We start from the raw sequence: 18272 nt of genomic DNA, 5'->3' as shown, positions 1-18272 counted from the left end.
GCAGCCTTCAGTTATAGCACTGTTTCTTAAATCATTCATTAAAAACGACTTTACATTGGTAAATATGTTTTGTAAGGAACATAATGCTGCCTATATTAAGTTTTAGTCTGAGTTAAATCTTGAAAATATAAATTCTAGCCAAAATGCGTTTCATAATTTAACCAAAAGTGTCTCAAATTGCCAAAAATAATGATGCAGGACGTGAACCACAGACAGTGTTTCCTCCAAAAGCCTTACGTCAAAGCACATTAGTATATATATGTATTTTCTAGGAGGTATAGTTCTAATTTGTGACAGGATTTACAGTCTGTTTATCTCAGAGAGCGGCATTTTTTAAGATTAAATTCAAAACATGTTGTTCTCCCGCCTATGCAAATAGACTCAGGCATATCACAATAAAGCTGCAGCTGCACCTCGTCTGCAGGCGTATTAACTGAAGTGAATAAGCTGGTTTCGCTGCCATGGACTTTGTTCGTGCTACACAGCTCACAATGTCAGGCAGAGGTGACAGTCGTATAACACCGCACATCCAGCTGAAGATGCTTCCCTCACCCACTTCATATCATCTCTAGTGATTCGGCTTCCTCGTAAAAGGCCGTGTTTTCATCCCCCAACCTAGCCCACCCGTAAAGCACAAGCCCGGATCTTATTAGAAAAATCCGGCCGCAAATATTAAGCGGGAGATGCGGATTACCTGCAGATATTCCAGCCGCATATCCCCCCCCGAGCGCCACCGGAGGAAGGTATGCAACGCGCTCGACCTGCCAACGATCACAGAGGCTGCTGTTCTGCAAAAGATTACGAGATTAGGGGGGGGGGGAGAACTGGGGGTTGTAGGGGTCACGGGCCCGTGGGGGTGGGGGGAGGGCGTGTGCGGCTTTCCACGTGTACATGCTCGCCGGTTTAACGATACAGAGGTGGATTGTGCTTTCATTAGATTATGATGCAGACAAACAGTTTAAAGTGTGGGGGCTAAAAGCAGGAAAGTCTCTGGGTGGCCTTTCAGGTGTGCAGCCCACGTTACACATTCATTCATAGATGGCGGAGAACAGTTTGTTCATAGAAAACTTGTTTTTTGTCAGTAAAAAAACCATCCCCTTCATTTTTTTACATTGACACTGTAAGGCGATTGACAGTTGAAGCACTTCTATGGCTCGTGTCTCTCTCTTGAAGATTAGCAACTGGAATAGAAAATAGGTAATAAAAGGAAAACAAACTGCAGTGAAGAAGTCAAATTAAATTCCTAAGATGCAGAGCGAGAGAGAGAGAGAGAGAAGAACCATCGGATGACAGAGCGGAATATTGTTGCGTGTGCCTCTGACTTTGAGATGAGGCTACATGTGCTGCCCCGCAGAAACCCGATAATGCATCCAGCTGTTTTAAAATAGTTCATTTTGTTCAATTTAAGATGCAGTCAGTTACTGTTGCAATAACAGACACGTTGTGAATCTCATCCCCTTAGAGATGGCAGCTGAAGCTCATGGGTATTGTTCTGGTAGAGTTGTCTTCCACGGAAACAAAGTTGGAGTAATTAAACATTCTGATGCCCTATTATGAACCTATTATGTAATCAAATTGCTCAGGAGACTGTCATGTGTCTGGATTAAGGAAAAATGTATAGTGATCAAAATAAAGCGGATCCTATCTCTTCACTTGATTGACCCTTTTAGCTGTGAATTAAAAAAAAAGAATAATAATAACAATATTTCACATTCAAAAGGTCATGTTGCCCTCAAATCATATATGCATGAAGACTTAAGACGTAATTAAAATGTTTCTCTCTTTCTCCAAATCTGTCCAGACTAGGACCGCCCATCGGGGTACTGGGAGCTACAAGTGTGGCCAGCTGGCGTTCTGTTTCCCACTGTTATTTCAAATGGTTTCCATAGTGCTTAACTCTTAACTTTTAATTTGAAATTACGATACGCCTCTTAAAGCAGTGAAAGAAAACTCGCCGGTCTTGGAATCTCCATGCGTTCTTTAATACGGGTCAGATGTTCTTTCTGAGCCGTCTTCCCCTGGGAAAGATGGTTTCCAGTTTGAAAAAAAAGGCTGTACTTTGAACGAATGAGTGAATGAATGCAGCATTTTGTAATTCATCGTTGTCGTGGCCAGTGAATTAAAAGCATAAAAATAAAAGCGATGGGTCGAATGTTCATTGAACTCAGCGGGATGCAAAGCAACAACTACACTACTGTTCAGTTTGGGGTCACTTATAAATGTCCTTATTTTTCAAATTAAAGCACTATTTTTCAATGAAGATAACATTAAATTAATCAGATATACACTCTTTACATTGTTAATGTTGTAAATGACTATTCTCTGGTTTTTAATGAAATCTTTACATTGGCATATAGAGGCCCACTCCAGTGTTTTAATGGTACATAGTGTTAGAAGACAAACGGAGGGTTAGAAAAGCCTTGAAAACCCTTTTTATGTGAGCGCAGCTGAAAACAGTTATGCTGGTGAGAGAAGCTATACAACCTTCCTTTGAGCGACAAGTTTGAAGAACAAAATTAATATTTCAAATAAAAATCATTATTTCTAACCTTCTCAATGTATTGACTATATTTTATTTTCATTTTGGAATTCATTTGATAAATAAAAGTGTGAGTTTTCATGGAAAACACGAAATTATCTGCGTGACCCCGAACTTTTGAACGGTAGTGTACATTGAGAATGTTACTATTGTAAGATGAAACCTGCATGTATAACAAAAAGAGATTTGAACAATGGCTTTTAAAGGTTTGGGCCCATCCATCCTTAAAGTTGTTAATGTAAGTAAGAAAAAGAAAATCCACAAATCAGCAGTTTTGTGTTCCACGTTAGCCGTAGAAACCCCCGACCACCGAATACAGACACGTCTACGTCTTCTGCCGGGAGGACTTTTTCCCCTTTCGACATCTCACTACAGAGCAGGGGCACCCTGGGTAACAGTGGCTCTGTTTTCCCTGTCAGCGCTATGTGAACGTGGAGCGCTGTATTTGGCAACCAAAGCATGCCGCCGCCTGCCGACCGCAAAAGTACCGTCTCCCCCCCGCTTTCTCAAGCAGCCACGGGACTCTTCAGCAAATCCGTGTCACGCAGGTTTCGGCTCTTCTGGAGAAGAACGTAATCAAAGTTAGTGTTACAGTCGATGATTGGGTCATTGATTGAGCCAAAAGAGCAGAAATATTGTTCAAAAAAGAAGTGGATGAGCGTGATACTTTGAATCCGTAATGACCATTTGGGGGCAGCGCAACAAGCTATGAACACAGGTGATATATTATCACCGTATAAAGTCGATACGGGGAAGTGTTGGCGAAAAGTTTACACGTCCCGCGACAAACGTTTACATTCTTTCGTGATCGTGTTTCGGACCACCCGATAATCTTCGGTACAATATTTACGTAAGCTTTTTAGATCTGTTTTTTGGTCTCCGAGGGAGAACATATCTGGCTCTCGGTGGCTTCACGCTTCCACTCTGTTCACCGGCTCGTCACTAACGCTGTCTGGTACGGTCTGGTGAAGAGCAGGCAGTTGGAAGTGGATTCGTAAGAGCCTTTTCACTCAAAACATCTGCCTGTTGCTGAAAGCACAAAAAAAGAAGAAGAAAAAAAGAGGTTGGCGCGAAGTGGTGCAATAGAACTAAAACAATAAATGCGAAAAGCAGAGTGGAATCTGAGTTATACTTTGTCTGTGGGTCTGTCACGTCAAGCAACCACTTTAACATTCAGCCCATTGTTAATATAAAAATATTTGATAGGCTAGCTTTTAAAGTGGTACTCAACCCATACCACGGATGAAGACCCCTGTATAGGCTTGAAGTGGCTTTTTTTTTTAAAGGGTTTCTGTCTGTAAACATATATAATTATCCAAAGACGCCACTTTCTCTGCATTGGTGTGACATTTTGGAGATTCATTATTTTATTTTCATTTGTATGTCTTTTAATTGCAGTGGCCAGTATCAGTGGGTGTACTTGTAGCTCCCGGGTGTGTCTGAAACGGCGTGAATAGAAATCAGGGTGTTGGTGAGAAATCGCATTCAAGCTCAGCAAACATTGGATAAATAAAGTCCTCAGATGAAATCTCTTGATGTGGTTCAGAGTTCCTCTCTTTTCAGCTTCTTATCGGTTCCGTTCTGTAGTGGTTCTCATTGTCCCGCCGCCGGTGCTTGGCCCTCCGACAAGAAACGGGCGCTTAAATATGACCAGTTTTCAGATAAGGATCGTCGGTCGACGGAAGTTGCGCAATCAGCTCGGCAATGCCAGACTCAGATGCGTGGCCTTTGTCAATGTTTCATTGCAAAACGCTTCTGAGATACACCGTTGTACCGATTTTTGACATTGCCACGTTTTCTATGCAGCAACAATAAATACAGATGACATTTCTATCGTGTCTTTTTTCTTTCTCGTCCCCTCATCCACAGAATGAAATTACTTGAATTTGAAAAAAAGCAATTTAGCATCCTTTTGAGAAGGAAAGGACTCGGCGAGCGTTATCTGCCGCTTCCGCACAATGCTTTTTCGAGTGGCTTTAGTCGGACCAGCTGGCAGCGAGCGAAGCAACCCCCCCCCCCCCCCCCCCAACGAAGCAGACTGAATGGAACAAAGCGAAGAGAAAAGAAAATGAGCAATTGCGAGTCAAGTGCATGCCCACCGGAGCTCGCGAAGCATTACAAATGTACAGTGTATACATTTAGAGGCATAACCACGGCACTGTGAACGGTCCCAATGCTAACATTGATTCTGGCGGGGCAGAGAGAAGTGTCTGCCTGGCGCAGTCTAAACACGAAGGGCGGAGCGTGTCAGCCTGAAGTCAAGATTACCTACTTGTCAGAGCAAATACCTGTCGATCCCCGCTAGTTTACATTGTTTCCTCGGCGCTTTTACTCTTTTTTTTCTTCTTTTTTTTGTCGTAACCGGGCTGATTGTCGTAATAACCGACTGTTCTACTGCCCTCAGAGCTGGTGTGGGTCAATAACACGCCCGGTACCAAGGAAGATGTGCTTACCTTTGTAGCAGCTCTGGACTGAAGACATTTTTTCCTAAAATTTTTAATTAAATAATGGAAAAATGACAGAGTCACCCTAAACCCAACCAACGAATCCCTCAAAAACATATTCAGCATTAATGGGTCACATTCACGATCAATACATTACACTGATGCTTTTATCCAAAGCGACTTACTATCATGTACCCTAGAGAAAGCTAGAGGGAGCAAGTATCTTGCTCAAGGATACATCGACTAGGGCGGGGATTGAACCACCAACCCTCTGATTGAAAGACTGACCCACAGACGCCGCTTCCTTAAGAGGTCATCAGAGTTTGCGTATAACACAATGGTGATGTATGTTGCATTGATACCGCTGCACGTCAAGGCAAGGAAACTGTGTTTATTTGGTAGCTAAGAAAATTAGACAAATTATGACAGTGTGGAAAAAAAAGAGAGCGCTCTGAAAGGTTGTTTGATCGACTGTAAATTCTGGCAACAATGATTACCCTTCCGGTTGTTTAAAAGAAAACTCTAAAACACAGGCTTCCATTGATGAAGCAATTGAATCAACTTGAGGGTTTGACACTCTGCCAGTGTACTTTTACACAAACCTGAGTCATCCTGTGAGAACTGGTTCTCCTTTTTTGTTGGCAACAAGGGATTCCGCCGTCCTAAAAACGTTGGCGGTGAGATGAGCTGACCTCGGTTTATCGTGTCTGGAGGGCACGTCTGCGTAGCTCGTCAGATGTCATCACCTCCTATCAGAGAGGTATTTTTTTTTAAAAGAGGGTCCTGTTGTGACTCGACTCTTCATTCCGCCGGGCCTTCGTGGGCCTCAGCTCGCAACTGACTGACAGGGAGCTTGACCCAGATCAAGAGCTGAAGAACGCCACAGCTGTCTTTTGAAATGGAACAGGAGTTTCTGGGGACCAATTCATAGCGAGGTAGAGTGCCATAAAAAGTTAATTGAGACCCGACTGCTCGACACATTGTTAACGAACCAGTGTCTAACGACACACTGGACACATTCTTAATGTCATCCCATAAAAGTGGTTCATTAAACGTGACCAACGTGTGCATATTTGCCATTATTTGTGGTCCATTCGGTTCCTATTCTTGAAAACAATAGCTACGTTTTGCCTTGTAAAGACACCATCCGGTCTATAATGACTCCATTAATTAAACGACTAAATCATTATATGAATAAAATCCCGTATAATTCTCTGGATTTTTGCATGGTTAATTTTTTGTTTATTTTTATTCATTTTTAGGTTTTATTAGTATTATGCATTCTTACTTATGAAGGTTGTATTTCAGTAAAAATACCCAAATAAAATATCAATTATAAAATCGAATAATAATTCTCTGGACTTTTGAATGGTTAATTTTTACTTTTATTTTATTTTATTTTTAGGTTACATTATTATTATGCATTCTTACTTTTGAAGGTTGTATTTCTGTAAAAATACCTAAATAAAATATTTTAAAAATTCTCTGGACTTTTATTCATTCGGAGAAAAAAATATATTCAACATACCGATTATGTGACCGCCTACATGTATTTCAGTCTCTCCCCCTGCAGAACCAGATTTTTTAATATAGTAAGGTGTCTGTTGCGTTTCTCCAGGACTTCCACAGACCCACTGTAGACCATGTAGCCACATTGCTTGATGGCAGAAGGCTCAGAACTAAAGAGCAATTTATGAGGGGCCCCTCGCGCTCGATGGAAATCAATTCAATCAAATGGATCAATTTAACGATATTTAATGGCAAGAAGTATAATCAAAAGTTTCACAAATAATCAAAAGCTCATGATGGTGGGTTTCGCGGTGATCCAGGCTCCACAGGTACAGGCTGAAAGCAAGCGAGTGTTGCAGTCTAACCCAGATCAAGACGAAAAAAGCAATTTGTCCGAGCACAAAGACGTGTTAGTCGCCAACCAGCCAATCACCTACTCTTCAAAGGTTAGTCCATACTTCAACACCTTCTCGTTGGCTAAAAGTCCGCTATCAAAATGGAGGGGTCAAAACGTCACTTCCGGTCAAGCTACTAAAAAAGTATTTTCACAATAAAAGTCCCGCGTGTTATTCTCCGGATTAAAATCGGGTCACAGGCTTCAACCGGCTCCAACATTTCTGAAATACTAACTAACATTCATTCCCATGCAACATACATATAAACAGTACCTATTGCCATTTTCATGTTATCATCACATACAGTGAACACAGTGTCTTTCCCTAATGCTCTACAATAAATTCATAATACAGTCAGAATAATATTCTCCCTAATATTTCCTATTATAATATCTTTCTATATGTATTAATTTAAAGCATAACACTTCCTCTATCTACATGTGCAAAATCAAAATGAACTATTACAACTTAACAGAACTCATCAATACGGCATAAACAAACTCTCTGCTGCGTCCCCCTTCCTCCTCATTATGACACGACACATTTCCTGGCGCCTGTAACCGAGCTGCTGGATTCATCCGATGCGGCGGAGACATTTCACGGTTATCAGGCACCATCATTATTGATGCTAATTTTAGAAAAGCAGCAGCGCGAGTTACTGATGCTTGAGAAGCGTCACGCGGTTTAGGGCCCACACTCAGTGCAGCAGATATGTTATGCGCGTCTCGTTGGGAGGAGAATTAAAGGGAAATGTGACCGTAGTCACATCAAAACATGATCGTGCGTAAGTACAGATGGTGACTTGCTTTTCAATTGTGAGCTTACTTTTCACAGCACTCAGTGGTGCGAGGTTAATAAGTACTAATATGAGGGATTTACACTTTACTTGAATATTTCCATGTCACGCAACATTATCTACTCCTGAGAGGGAAATATTGTACTTCTTTATCCACTCCATTTATCCCACAGCTTTGGTTCCTTGCTACTTCCTGTTCGGAGGTGTTTCCTTTTACGCGTTGGGGAAATTCTCCAAGATCTTAAAGCTAAATAAACTATTTTAAAAAGCCTCTTGGATCTGATTGTATAGCATGTGCTGCAGCCCCAACGGTGCATCATTACTCAAACAGTGTTTGTGGATAAAATGTATTTCTTGCTTTCACTTTCCGTTAGCCAAAATACGTACCATGCTAACAACCCCATAAGTCATGCATGCCCATGGAAACCAAACCGCCACTGTGTCTTTATGTGCCATCGGAGGAGAGTGAGAAAAGTGTACCAAGAGCTATTAAATAGAGACGTGAAATATCCCAGCTCTAATGCATATAGGGTGGTGGTAGTAGGGGGGTGGAGGGGGGGGGGGGGGTTAAGCACCACACCTGTCCCAGTAATCATCGGCACAGCTCCTTCCAATGCGGGCTGGATTATGTCACCTAGCACATGGTGAGATGTGATATACGCCAGTGGCATACAGAGACGGTAACCCAATCACACGTACTATTTTAAGAATGTACGGCTTTTCCCAAAGCACAAGTGTGTTTTTCGGCGCTGACTGGATACGCTCTGCCGCGACATGCTTACACTCCGGATCCCCCCGTGGGAGCGTATCCCATTTCTATGGCCCAAATAGAATGAAAATGCACATTACTTATTATAACTTTTGACGGACTGTGTGTGTTTAGGTGTGTGTGTGTGTGTGTGTGTGTGTGTGTGTGTGTGTAGCTGTCTGCACAGGATCTCCAGCAATATCCATTTAATAAAATAAGGGGGGAAATTGCCTCTTACTCAAGCCAGATCCTTAATAATACAGGATTGGCGGCGGTGCTGGAAAGGCTTTTGTCTTGGAGCCACTATCTTGGCATACAGCTTCTATTTCTGGTGATCTGGAACTTTACCATAAATAACACACACTAAAAAAAGGGAAGTTGATACCCAGAGTAATAGAGGACATACTTTAATACCATTGACTTTTTTTAATGGAGTGTGGTATACATAATATCCTGATACTTGGCTTTGCCTCTCTGTTCAACTCCCACTTGTACATCGAGGGAAAAAATATTTTATTGAATTTAATTTAATTTTACACTGCAGTCATTAGTATTGTATTATATTTCTGTATGCATATATGTTGTGTATATATATATATACATATATATTTTATTTTGTATTTTATATTTTACTTTGTATACTTTGCACAGTCATTGTATTATATTTGTTTGTGTGTGTGTATATATATATATACATACTGTATATATTTCATTTTATTTATATACATATATATACTTCATTTTGTATTTTATATTTTACTTGTATACATCTATATCTTTCATCCCTGTTTTTCATATTTTATATTTATATTTTATTCTCATGTGTTTAGTTTATTGGTGCTGCTACTGTGACGACAAATTTCACCTTGGGGATTAATAAAGTATCTATCTATCTAAAATCGTAGCGTGAATGCGACGCAACGTGCAACCTGTAAACTTTGTTGCACCGCGAGAAGCCGCTGTCCTCGTATGATGTAAAAAAATAATAATAAAATAATAACTTGGCAGCCCTGGCGGAATTACTGGAAGAATGCACGTGATTCATTCAACAGCTTTTTCCGCCGGAACACGTTGACTCTTCCAGTAAGTCAGTTGGAAATGTTGGTTATTTTTCCAATTTTTGGATTCCATTTATCCCCGAGACGTCTAGTTGACCGCGAAAGTACAGCGGCGGTCATCTTTTTCTGCAACCTCGCAGGTTTTCTGAGCTGGTTCGTCCCTGCGCACGATGTAAAACGCTTATGAACGTGTCTCCTACTTGATAGGGAATCTGATCCTGGTTGTGGTTACGGTGCAGAGATGTGGGGAGGAAACGGCTCAGTGCCCGGAGGTTTGGCGTGGCTCAGCACCGGTTGAGGAATACAACATATGAATATACAAATCCAGTCAAGTGGTGGAAAGCACAGGCAAGTTTAAAGAGCATCCGGAATTACACTCGACGGTGTAGTCAGAGCATGTCAAATATGCTTTGAGCTGGAAGTAATGGGATATATGCCAGTTGGTCGATAGTTTTTTTTTTTTTTTTACATGGAAGCCCACCGCAAATCATCACCTCAGCCAGTCTAGGACGTACTGGGAATGCTGTAATTTACTGGGAGTTGTATTTTTGGCTACACTGTTCAAGAATATTATCCCTAGAGGCGATTTGTCTAGCTATAGGCATTTCTCACTGCAGACATATTTGACTTGTCGTGACAGGAAAAAAAGCACAGGTTTACCTAATTATCTTCATTTTGGTTCAACTCCATGTAGATGTGCCAGTGCGTCAGCATGCACGTCACAGTGGGTGCCAGAACTGGCTCAAGTTAATGTGGCACAGCCTTTATTAATGTCTTCAGTTGGACGTGTGATTGACAAGTGGAACTCTTCACTCTGAGAAAGGTCTATTCAGGGTTGTTGGTGACGCACAAGAGTGTTACAGATGGACCCTTACGTAGAAACAAGAGAGTGTCTTAAGATACGGGGAAAAAAAGAGTCTTAAAGTCTTAAAATGTCAAATAAAGAAATGTGTTGATTCAAGGCTTTTCATCTTGAATGTCAAAGATATTGTTCTTGGCCTGGAATGAGTGAGTGTGTTTCCGTCCAGCTGATGATTAAGGTGACACAAATTGGGCAGGTCGCCATCCTCAAGTCTGCATCGGGCTTTGGGAGAAGGAAAATCATCGGTGTTGTCGTTGTGTTTCCGTGCCTTGGCACATTTGCTGGATGCTGATGTGCTTACACACGGTTGCCTTCTTTCTGTTCCGCCAGATTCAGATTGATCTGCCTTCGTCGGGCCTAAATCACACGCTACACACTCGGGGCCGAGACACATCGATGTACACGGCAAAACCTTTTGGATGCCCACACCCCCAACACATAAAACAACACAAATCTAATCAAGGAAAAAGACCTGTTGGTACCATTTGCCGAACAGTTGGTCCATGCAGTATCTGCTCATATTAATTCAATTCAATTCAGTTTATTTGTATAGCCCAATTTCACAAATTACAAATTTGTCTCGGAGTGCTTTACAATCTGTACACATAGACATCCCTGTCCAAAAACCTCACATCGGATCAGGAAAAACTCCCAAACAACCCCTCTAGGGGGGAAAAATGGAAGAAACCTTCAGGAGAGCAACAGAGGAGGATCCCTCTCCAGGATGGATAGGTGCAATAGATGTCATATGTACAGAAGGACAGATTTAGAGTTAAAATACATTCAATGAATATGACAGAGTGTATGAATAGTTCATAGTAGGCGTATTCCACGATTGAGACCTCCACGATCCATCTGGCAGGACAGTGGCGTAGTCGGTAGCAGGAATTCCGCGGCCCAGACCTCGATGATCCATCAGGCAGATAGGATCTATGCCGTCTCATAGGGTCCGATGACCCCATGAGACGTGAAGTCAAAAGGACTCCGGGGAGAAAGCAGAGTTAGTAATGTTTGATGGAGAAATGAAAATTCATCTCTAAGGAGAGAAACAAGAGGAGATAGGTGCTCAGTGCATCCTAAAACGTCCCAGAGCAGCTATAAGCCTATAGCAGCATATCCAGGGGCTGGACCATATTAAATCAATCATATATAAAGACATGCATCTTTCTTCAGAATACAACCTGAAAGCTCTTTGCAAAGGGCCTGAGAAGCATTTCAAACATTTCACTTGTTCTCTTCGTGTCTTTTTCAAGAACCTTCCAAGAACTTTTCTCACCTTCCGAATGAGTAACGCTGAGAGAAAGAGAATTGTAAAAACGTTTAAATTAAATTGTTTCTATTTATTGCTTTATTAATTTGTTTAACTTTTTAACTTTTTAAAACTTTTAAATTACTTTTTTACTTTTTATTGCTTTATTAATTTGTATTAGTTGTTTAAAAAAAAGATTTTAATAACTTTTTATAACTTTATTACTTAATTACTTTTGTACTTTTCCAATACTTTTGTACTTTTTATTACTTTTTACTTTTTTATTACTTTTGTACTGTTTCATTACTTTTGTACTTTTTCATTACTTTTGTACTTTTCATTTCTTTTTTACTTCTATTACTTTTGTACTTTTTCATTACTTTTGTACTTTTCATTACTTTTGTACTTTTTATTACTTTTTTACTTTTGTGTTACTTTTGTACTTTCATTAATTTGCCAAACAGTTGGTCTGTTCATGCTGTTCATATTAAATCAATAATATATAAAGACATGCATGTTCTTTCTTCAGAATACAACCGTAAAGCTCTTTGCAAAGCGCCTGAGAAGCATTTCAAACATTTCACTGGCTCTCTTCGTGTCTTTTTCAAGACTTTTAAGAACTTCTCACCTTCTGACTGAGTAACGCTGAGAGAAAGAGACTCAGTCAGAAGGTACGACATGTTACCAACCAGTCAGTAGAGAAGGTGTTAAGCCCCTCCCTCTCACCTCTTTTTTCCTTCCCTCCATATCTTACATATGTTCCCCTGCCTCTTAATTAGGGCTTTAACAGACCACGGCATTAACCCGGCCCCCGTAACCACGCCGACTAATGAGACACCGTCGACAAGGCGGATCTTTCACGCGCAGCTCACATTTGTCAAAATCTTATCTTACAAGTCTTCTCTGCCTCGACAGCCAAAGTCTCTGCAATGCGTTGTCTATTGATGTGTCCCCGAACGGCATGAAAGACATATGATCACCTTTTCTTAAAGAAATTGAAGAAAATTTAACATGCTTTTATTTTGAAGGGTTTCAAACAAAATGAATTTATGTTGTAATATTAGAGACATTTTCTTATGTACAATATTTCTACACTCAAATAAACAATAATCAAATGCAAAGAGATATTTAACAATATGTTCGAGGTGTTTATAAAGTGTTTCCGGCCCTTTAAGAGGGCGGCCATAATGCTGATGTGACCCACGGTAAACATGAGTTTGACACCCCTGCCGTAGGGGGTCTGGGGTGTTTATTGCTATAAAAAATAAGCAAATATATTAATGTAGCATATCAAATTAAAGAACAGAGCCTGGGCTACAAGAATCAGTCAGCAATTTTTTTTAAACTACAACAGAAAAATCAAATGTGTCGACTTAATGTGCTCACAATTTTCACAGATAACAATGTTGTCGCGATCAGATGATAATTGATTATGTTCCCCTCGAGTCACGTATTGCTAAATATTGTTCTCATAATTACAGTATTGCGAAATGCTTTTGTGAAGAAAAAAAGAAGCATTCACAACGGGCAAACAAATCATCGGTTTATCACATTGACCTTTTTACCCAGCCGACATTGTTTCCGGCGTTCTGAATTGATCACGTTGAAACCGACTGGCCCCGATAATGAAATGACTTTCTCCGGTGCTCTTTCCCCGGCAGTGACAAGTCCAAACAAACTGACCCAAAAACAAATGATTAGCTAATTGTAGGATAAACGGTGGTTAGCTAGCATAAAAAAAAAAAAAGAAAGAAAAAGACTCTGTACATAACACAACTTTGGTTACAACCCTACTCCTGATTTTACTCGAAAATCACAGAATATAAAGTAGAAGAGGCATGATTTTGATGTGTAGTTGTTTTTTCTGGCCGACGTAAGGGAGTTCTAAAGACAATGCGGATCCAGCATCACCTATAAAATGTATTTCAGTGAACGTGGAAGAGTTATTAATTATTTATACATGCAGCATAAAAAACGCGGATAATCTGTGGCTACTTAGCGAAGCCCAATATTCACTCTTCTTTCATCTCTGTTTTTATTTTTCCTCTGACTCCTCAGACAAATATCCATCTCTCTTGCTGCTAAACGCTCCTCTGTGCTCAGTTGTCGGTCGTTTTCCAGAGTGCTGATTCCTTCTGATCTATTGTTGATGACAACATATTGATTGGAGCGCCCCCCGGGGTATAATACTTATTTATTTGTGTAATGAGTCAATAAATATTCATTCTTGGTGGTCTAATACGGAACAGCTTCTCCTGATCTGTCAACCAACAATTCACGAGTCAGTAATGCGTTGTGATTTATTAGAAACAAACCCTTATGTTCCTCGTATCCATGCTAATTACTAATTACTGGTTGCTGCTGGCCCAAAATATTTACCCAGATGCACAAATCCACTTTCTACAAGCACTGCAGAGAACGCTTTTATCACCATTTATCAGGAAGTAATTACACCACTGGTGTTCCTTAAGTGCAGCGCCATGAATATTCATTGTTTCCAAAGATAAAATAACAATAACAGTGGCGTCGTACGGCGGCTTCATGTTTAGAGGCGTGATTAAAAGTCTTTGTTTCCGAGGGCTCGGAGGCCTGGTGGGAAAACAGTGGACAGGCAGAGACTTAATGACCTGTGTGGGTAATTAAAAGAGAAAACTGGGAGCTATAAGTGCTCTCCATTAATTTGTCGTTTCTCATACAAATAAGACCCGCTGAGTTTAGTGACATCACATCAGTCCTGAGCAGATGTTAGTCACGATGACGAGTGTGTGTGTGTGTGTGTGTGAGATGTAAAAGGTGATCCAAGGTGAAACATGGGGGTTACTTTTAGTTCAGTGTGACGTGATTACATTCCCCCCCGGTTAATAAGATACTAATGGCTTAATAAGTTGCAATAACATTCGAGAGCAGCTGATTACATACCACTGGGTTTATTAAACGCTGTGCATGAATCACAATCACGTACTTTTTTTTCCATTACAGCCGCAGGTGTTTAATTCAGTTGGTGGAGGTGTTTATTTGAAGCTGGCTGGCTGCATATTATTTTACTTAATTAGTCGGAAACATTTGACAGATTTTTTGGAGGGGGGGGGGGGGGGTTAGAGGAAGTATTTTCATTTAATTGTATTACATTTTTTGACAAACTAAATGTCAATATAAAAAAGAAAACATGTCTGTAAGTAAAGAACAACTTATTCTTTTTAATAGCTACCTTTCATGATGATATCCCTACTCTTAATCCCACCGTAACTCTGATTGATCAATTGTTTCCATCATTGGTTGATCAGTTTTTTGGGGGAAACAGCCATCAACACCAAACCGATATGTAAATAAAATGCAAATAGGACCTTTTGAATGTCACTTTAGAGTTTTAGAGCCATGTATTGGGTTTAAATGTCACATTGCTATCTTCATAAACAACTTTTGAACGAAGTCATATTTGACAAAAACTATTTTAGAGGCCCTATTATATTCATGCCTTACTATTATTGCTGGTATTGTCCCATGATATCTCATTGTAAGCTTTTACACCTTCTACACATCAATGCTTTGCAACATCATCGAGATCAAAGAAATGGTACATTACTACTGTACTCTGTCAACTCTCAACACCTCTGGCTCTCCCCTCCTCCTCTCATCTCTTTTTTTTTTCTTTTTTTTTTTTGTGTCTGTCTTGTTGTGTGTGTCTGTCTGTGTGTCTTGACTTGTGTCGGCCTTGCTGGCCACCCCTTTTTTCCCTCTTGTTGTCACCTGTTGTTGTCACCTGTTTGCAGTTATAGTCTGTTTTTTTTTTTTGTATTATCTCATTATGTTTGTTTTATTTTATTTATTTACATTTAATCCATTTTTTTTTTATTTGCTTTATCTTATTGTGTATATTGTATTTATGTTTTTTTTTTTTTTTTGTTTAAACAAAGCAACATTGGGACTACAAAAAAAAAGCCTCTCTTGGCTAACTCTGGCACATTTACTGCAAAGTTTTTATTAATGTGCACTGTCCCTTATTAAATAAACCATCAATGACTTTAAGTCCCTGTGAATAAAGAAAATGCCAGATCTCGCGCTCTCAGTCGTCTTGCCGTCTTTTCTCCTGACGGTGACCTGACCAGATGCAGCAAGATTAACACACTCATACAAACTAAATTACTTGTTTAGTAACTGTATTTGTTTTTCATCGTAGTTTAGAATGAACCTCACAACTGTATTACTTTGTTTCCTTCTTTTTATTACTTTATTACTTTTTATTACTTTTTTATTTTTATTACTTTTGTACTTTTCATTACTTTTTAACTTTTTCATTACTTTTTTACTATTTATTACTTTTGTACTTTTTTATTACTTTTGTACTTTCATTACTTTTTTACTTTTTCATTACTTCATTACTTTTCATTACTCTTGTACTTTTATTACTTTTTTACTTTTGTACTTTTAATTACTTTTGTACTTTTTAATTACATTTGTAATTTTTGTACTTTTCCATTTTTTCTTTCTTTCTTACTTTTTTATTTTCTTATTACTTTTTTCTTACTTTTAAACTTTTTTTCTTACTTTTTTCTTACTTCATTACTTTTCATTACTTTTGTACTTTTTCATTACTCTTGTACTTTTATTACTTTTTTACTTTTGTACTTTTAATTACTTTTGTACTTTTTAACTACATTTGTAATTTTCTTACTTTTGTACTTTTCCATTTTGTATTACTTTATTACTTTTTTATTTTCTTATTACTTTTGTATTACTTTTAAACTTTTTATTTTTTTTCTTACTTTTTTCTGATTTTAAAACTTTTTTTTCATATTTATCTTACTCTATTATTTTGTATAACTTTATTAATTTGTATTACTTTACAGTGCTGTTGATCCAATAACAGTGATATGTGATGTGCGTCTTTAAACGGTTGCTATCGTGGGTTGAAACACGAAACCTCTCAGAAGCCCTCGGACCCATTGAGAGCTGTGAGTGACATTGCAATTACACAATAATTGTACCCCCCCCCCCCTCTTTTTATGGTACCTGCAGACAGTAAGTCACTGCCCTTCGCCTGCAGACGTTTCCCCTCAGAACCCCCCCCCCCCCCCCTCCCCATTTCATTGTTCTAATCCTCAAATTGCTACTCGTGTCAACTCTGAACATCCAGGTACAAACTTGCCGGGTGTAGCAAAGCCGAGCGGCCCGTTGGCGAGTTGTTACGCCGGGACGGTGCGCACGGGGACTGGGCCCGGAATTTGGAGGGTATGCTTTGCGTTTTTTTGTTTTGTTTTGGCATTGATGCTGGAAAGCGGTTGAGCGGGTGGGTGGAGGGGTGGATGGAGGGGTGGGTGGATTGGTGGGTGGGTGCACGAAAGGAAGCTTTTCGACCACGTCGTTAATTTGAGTCCCGTGAGAATTTTCGGAGCAGTGAATTAGACACACTCATCACCTTCTTTCAACAACTGCCGTCACAGTGCATTCGACCGGAGCCAGAAACCCGAGGTGGCGGCGGAGCAACACGCCTGAGTCTGTGTGTGCGGGACCAGGATGTTGCAGCGGCGCTCAGCAAAATCCTCCCTTGGTAAAGAGAAAGGGTTGAAAGGAATATACTTTCATTAACCTGAGTCGTGCACTGCAACCCTTTTCGAGATAGCGGGGGCAGGAAGGTTACCGAAGGCTCGGTGGGGGCGGCAGTAATTAGAGATCCAGGGCAACCCGCTTAAAGGAATCGATCTGGATCTGGAGGCACCGGAGAAAGTTACTCTTGAACTGACACGATTGAAATGTCCTTTTCCTCGTCTCCTTCGCCGTTATTTGGATGAATCATTCGATTTGCTACAGCTGAACGTCTCCTCAGACCTTTCGAAGGCTTTTATAGGGTTTGCTTGCATTGCTCCGAGCTTCTTAAAGGGTTGTTCAGAGGTTATGTTGGGGGGGGGGGGGGGATTACAGACAGCTGTTGTGATTGGATGGATTTTACTTTGGGGGCTACCAGCGCTCTAATTTCTTGAGAGTCAACACATCTCGTACAGCGAGCATCGATACTTCTCCGTTACTTGGATTTTCAGGATTTAAAATGAGATTAACGAGATGGAATAAGAGGAGTGGACGATGTGTGAAAAACAGATTCACACATCAAAATTTGGCCATTCTCCCAAGTTACAACCGAGTTCTATTGAGATCTCTTTCGAAACCATCAGCTGGGAACCCTATTGACCTCTTCCAGACGTCACTACAGCATTGATCGTGGACCGTCTCGTAGCCTGGGAGCCGCACAGGGGATCGCGATCAGCTATCAATCCTCTCCTCCTTAATCTCCGTGTCTGCATCTGGTGGTACGGCAGAGCCGTCCTCCCATATGGCCCCCGCCACACATCAAACTGTAATTTTCTCCACACATCCAGCTGTCCAGCTCACAGATGTGACTACAAAGCAGTCTGGAGCTTCCGTCCACAGCTGTGGAGAGAAGTTTAAAAAAAAGATGTGGTTCATCTGTCAACGCCTGGTTCCCAGCCAGAAGGGGGAGTTAAAGTTAGGCCTGGCTGCTGTGTTTGTGAGAAACATCTCACAGAATCTTTTTTTGTTTTTGGTGCTAAGCTATCGTTCCATCTACTTAATAATGAACTTTTATTTTGACGGATGACAAGGAAATTGAGGTCGTTATTGGGCTTACAAGCCTATACATATATGTACATATATATATGT

General features: G+C 40.2%; 1 protein-coding gene across 3 annotated transcripts in view; it reads left to right on the top strand.

The window, feature by feature from the left end:
* pdgfc (platelet derived growth factor c) overlaps positions 1–18272 on the top strand; it is a 48046-nt gene that overhangs the window by 3063 nt on the left and 26711 nt on the right. The window contains exon 1 of one of the 3 annotated variants that reach the window (XM_056439594.1): positions 7594–7671. The exons of the other annotated variants lie outside the window; for them this stretch is intronic. Coding sequence (XP_056295569.1) covers positions 7662–7671 — 10 coding nt within the window. The 5' untranslated portion in view covers positions 7594–7661. Of the gene's footprint in view, positions 1–7593; positions 7672–18272 lie in introns of those variants that run through there. 3 annotated transcript variants of the gene reach the window in all.

The sequence above is a fragment of the Pseudoliparis swirei genome, chromosome 19 (assembly GCF_029220125.1).
Source record: "Pseudoliparis swirei isolate HS2019 ecotype Mariana Trench chromosome 19, NWPU_hadal_v1, whole genome shotgun sequence".
Lineage (NCBI taxonomy): Eukaryota > Metazoa > Chordata > Actinopteri > Perciformes > Liparidae > Pseudoliparis > Pseudoliparis swirei.
This window is presented reverse-complemented; position numbering and strand designations above follow the sequence as displayed.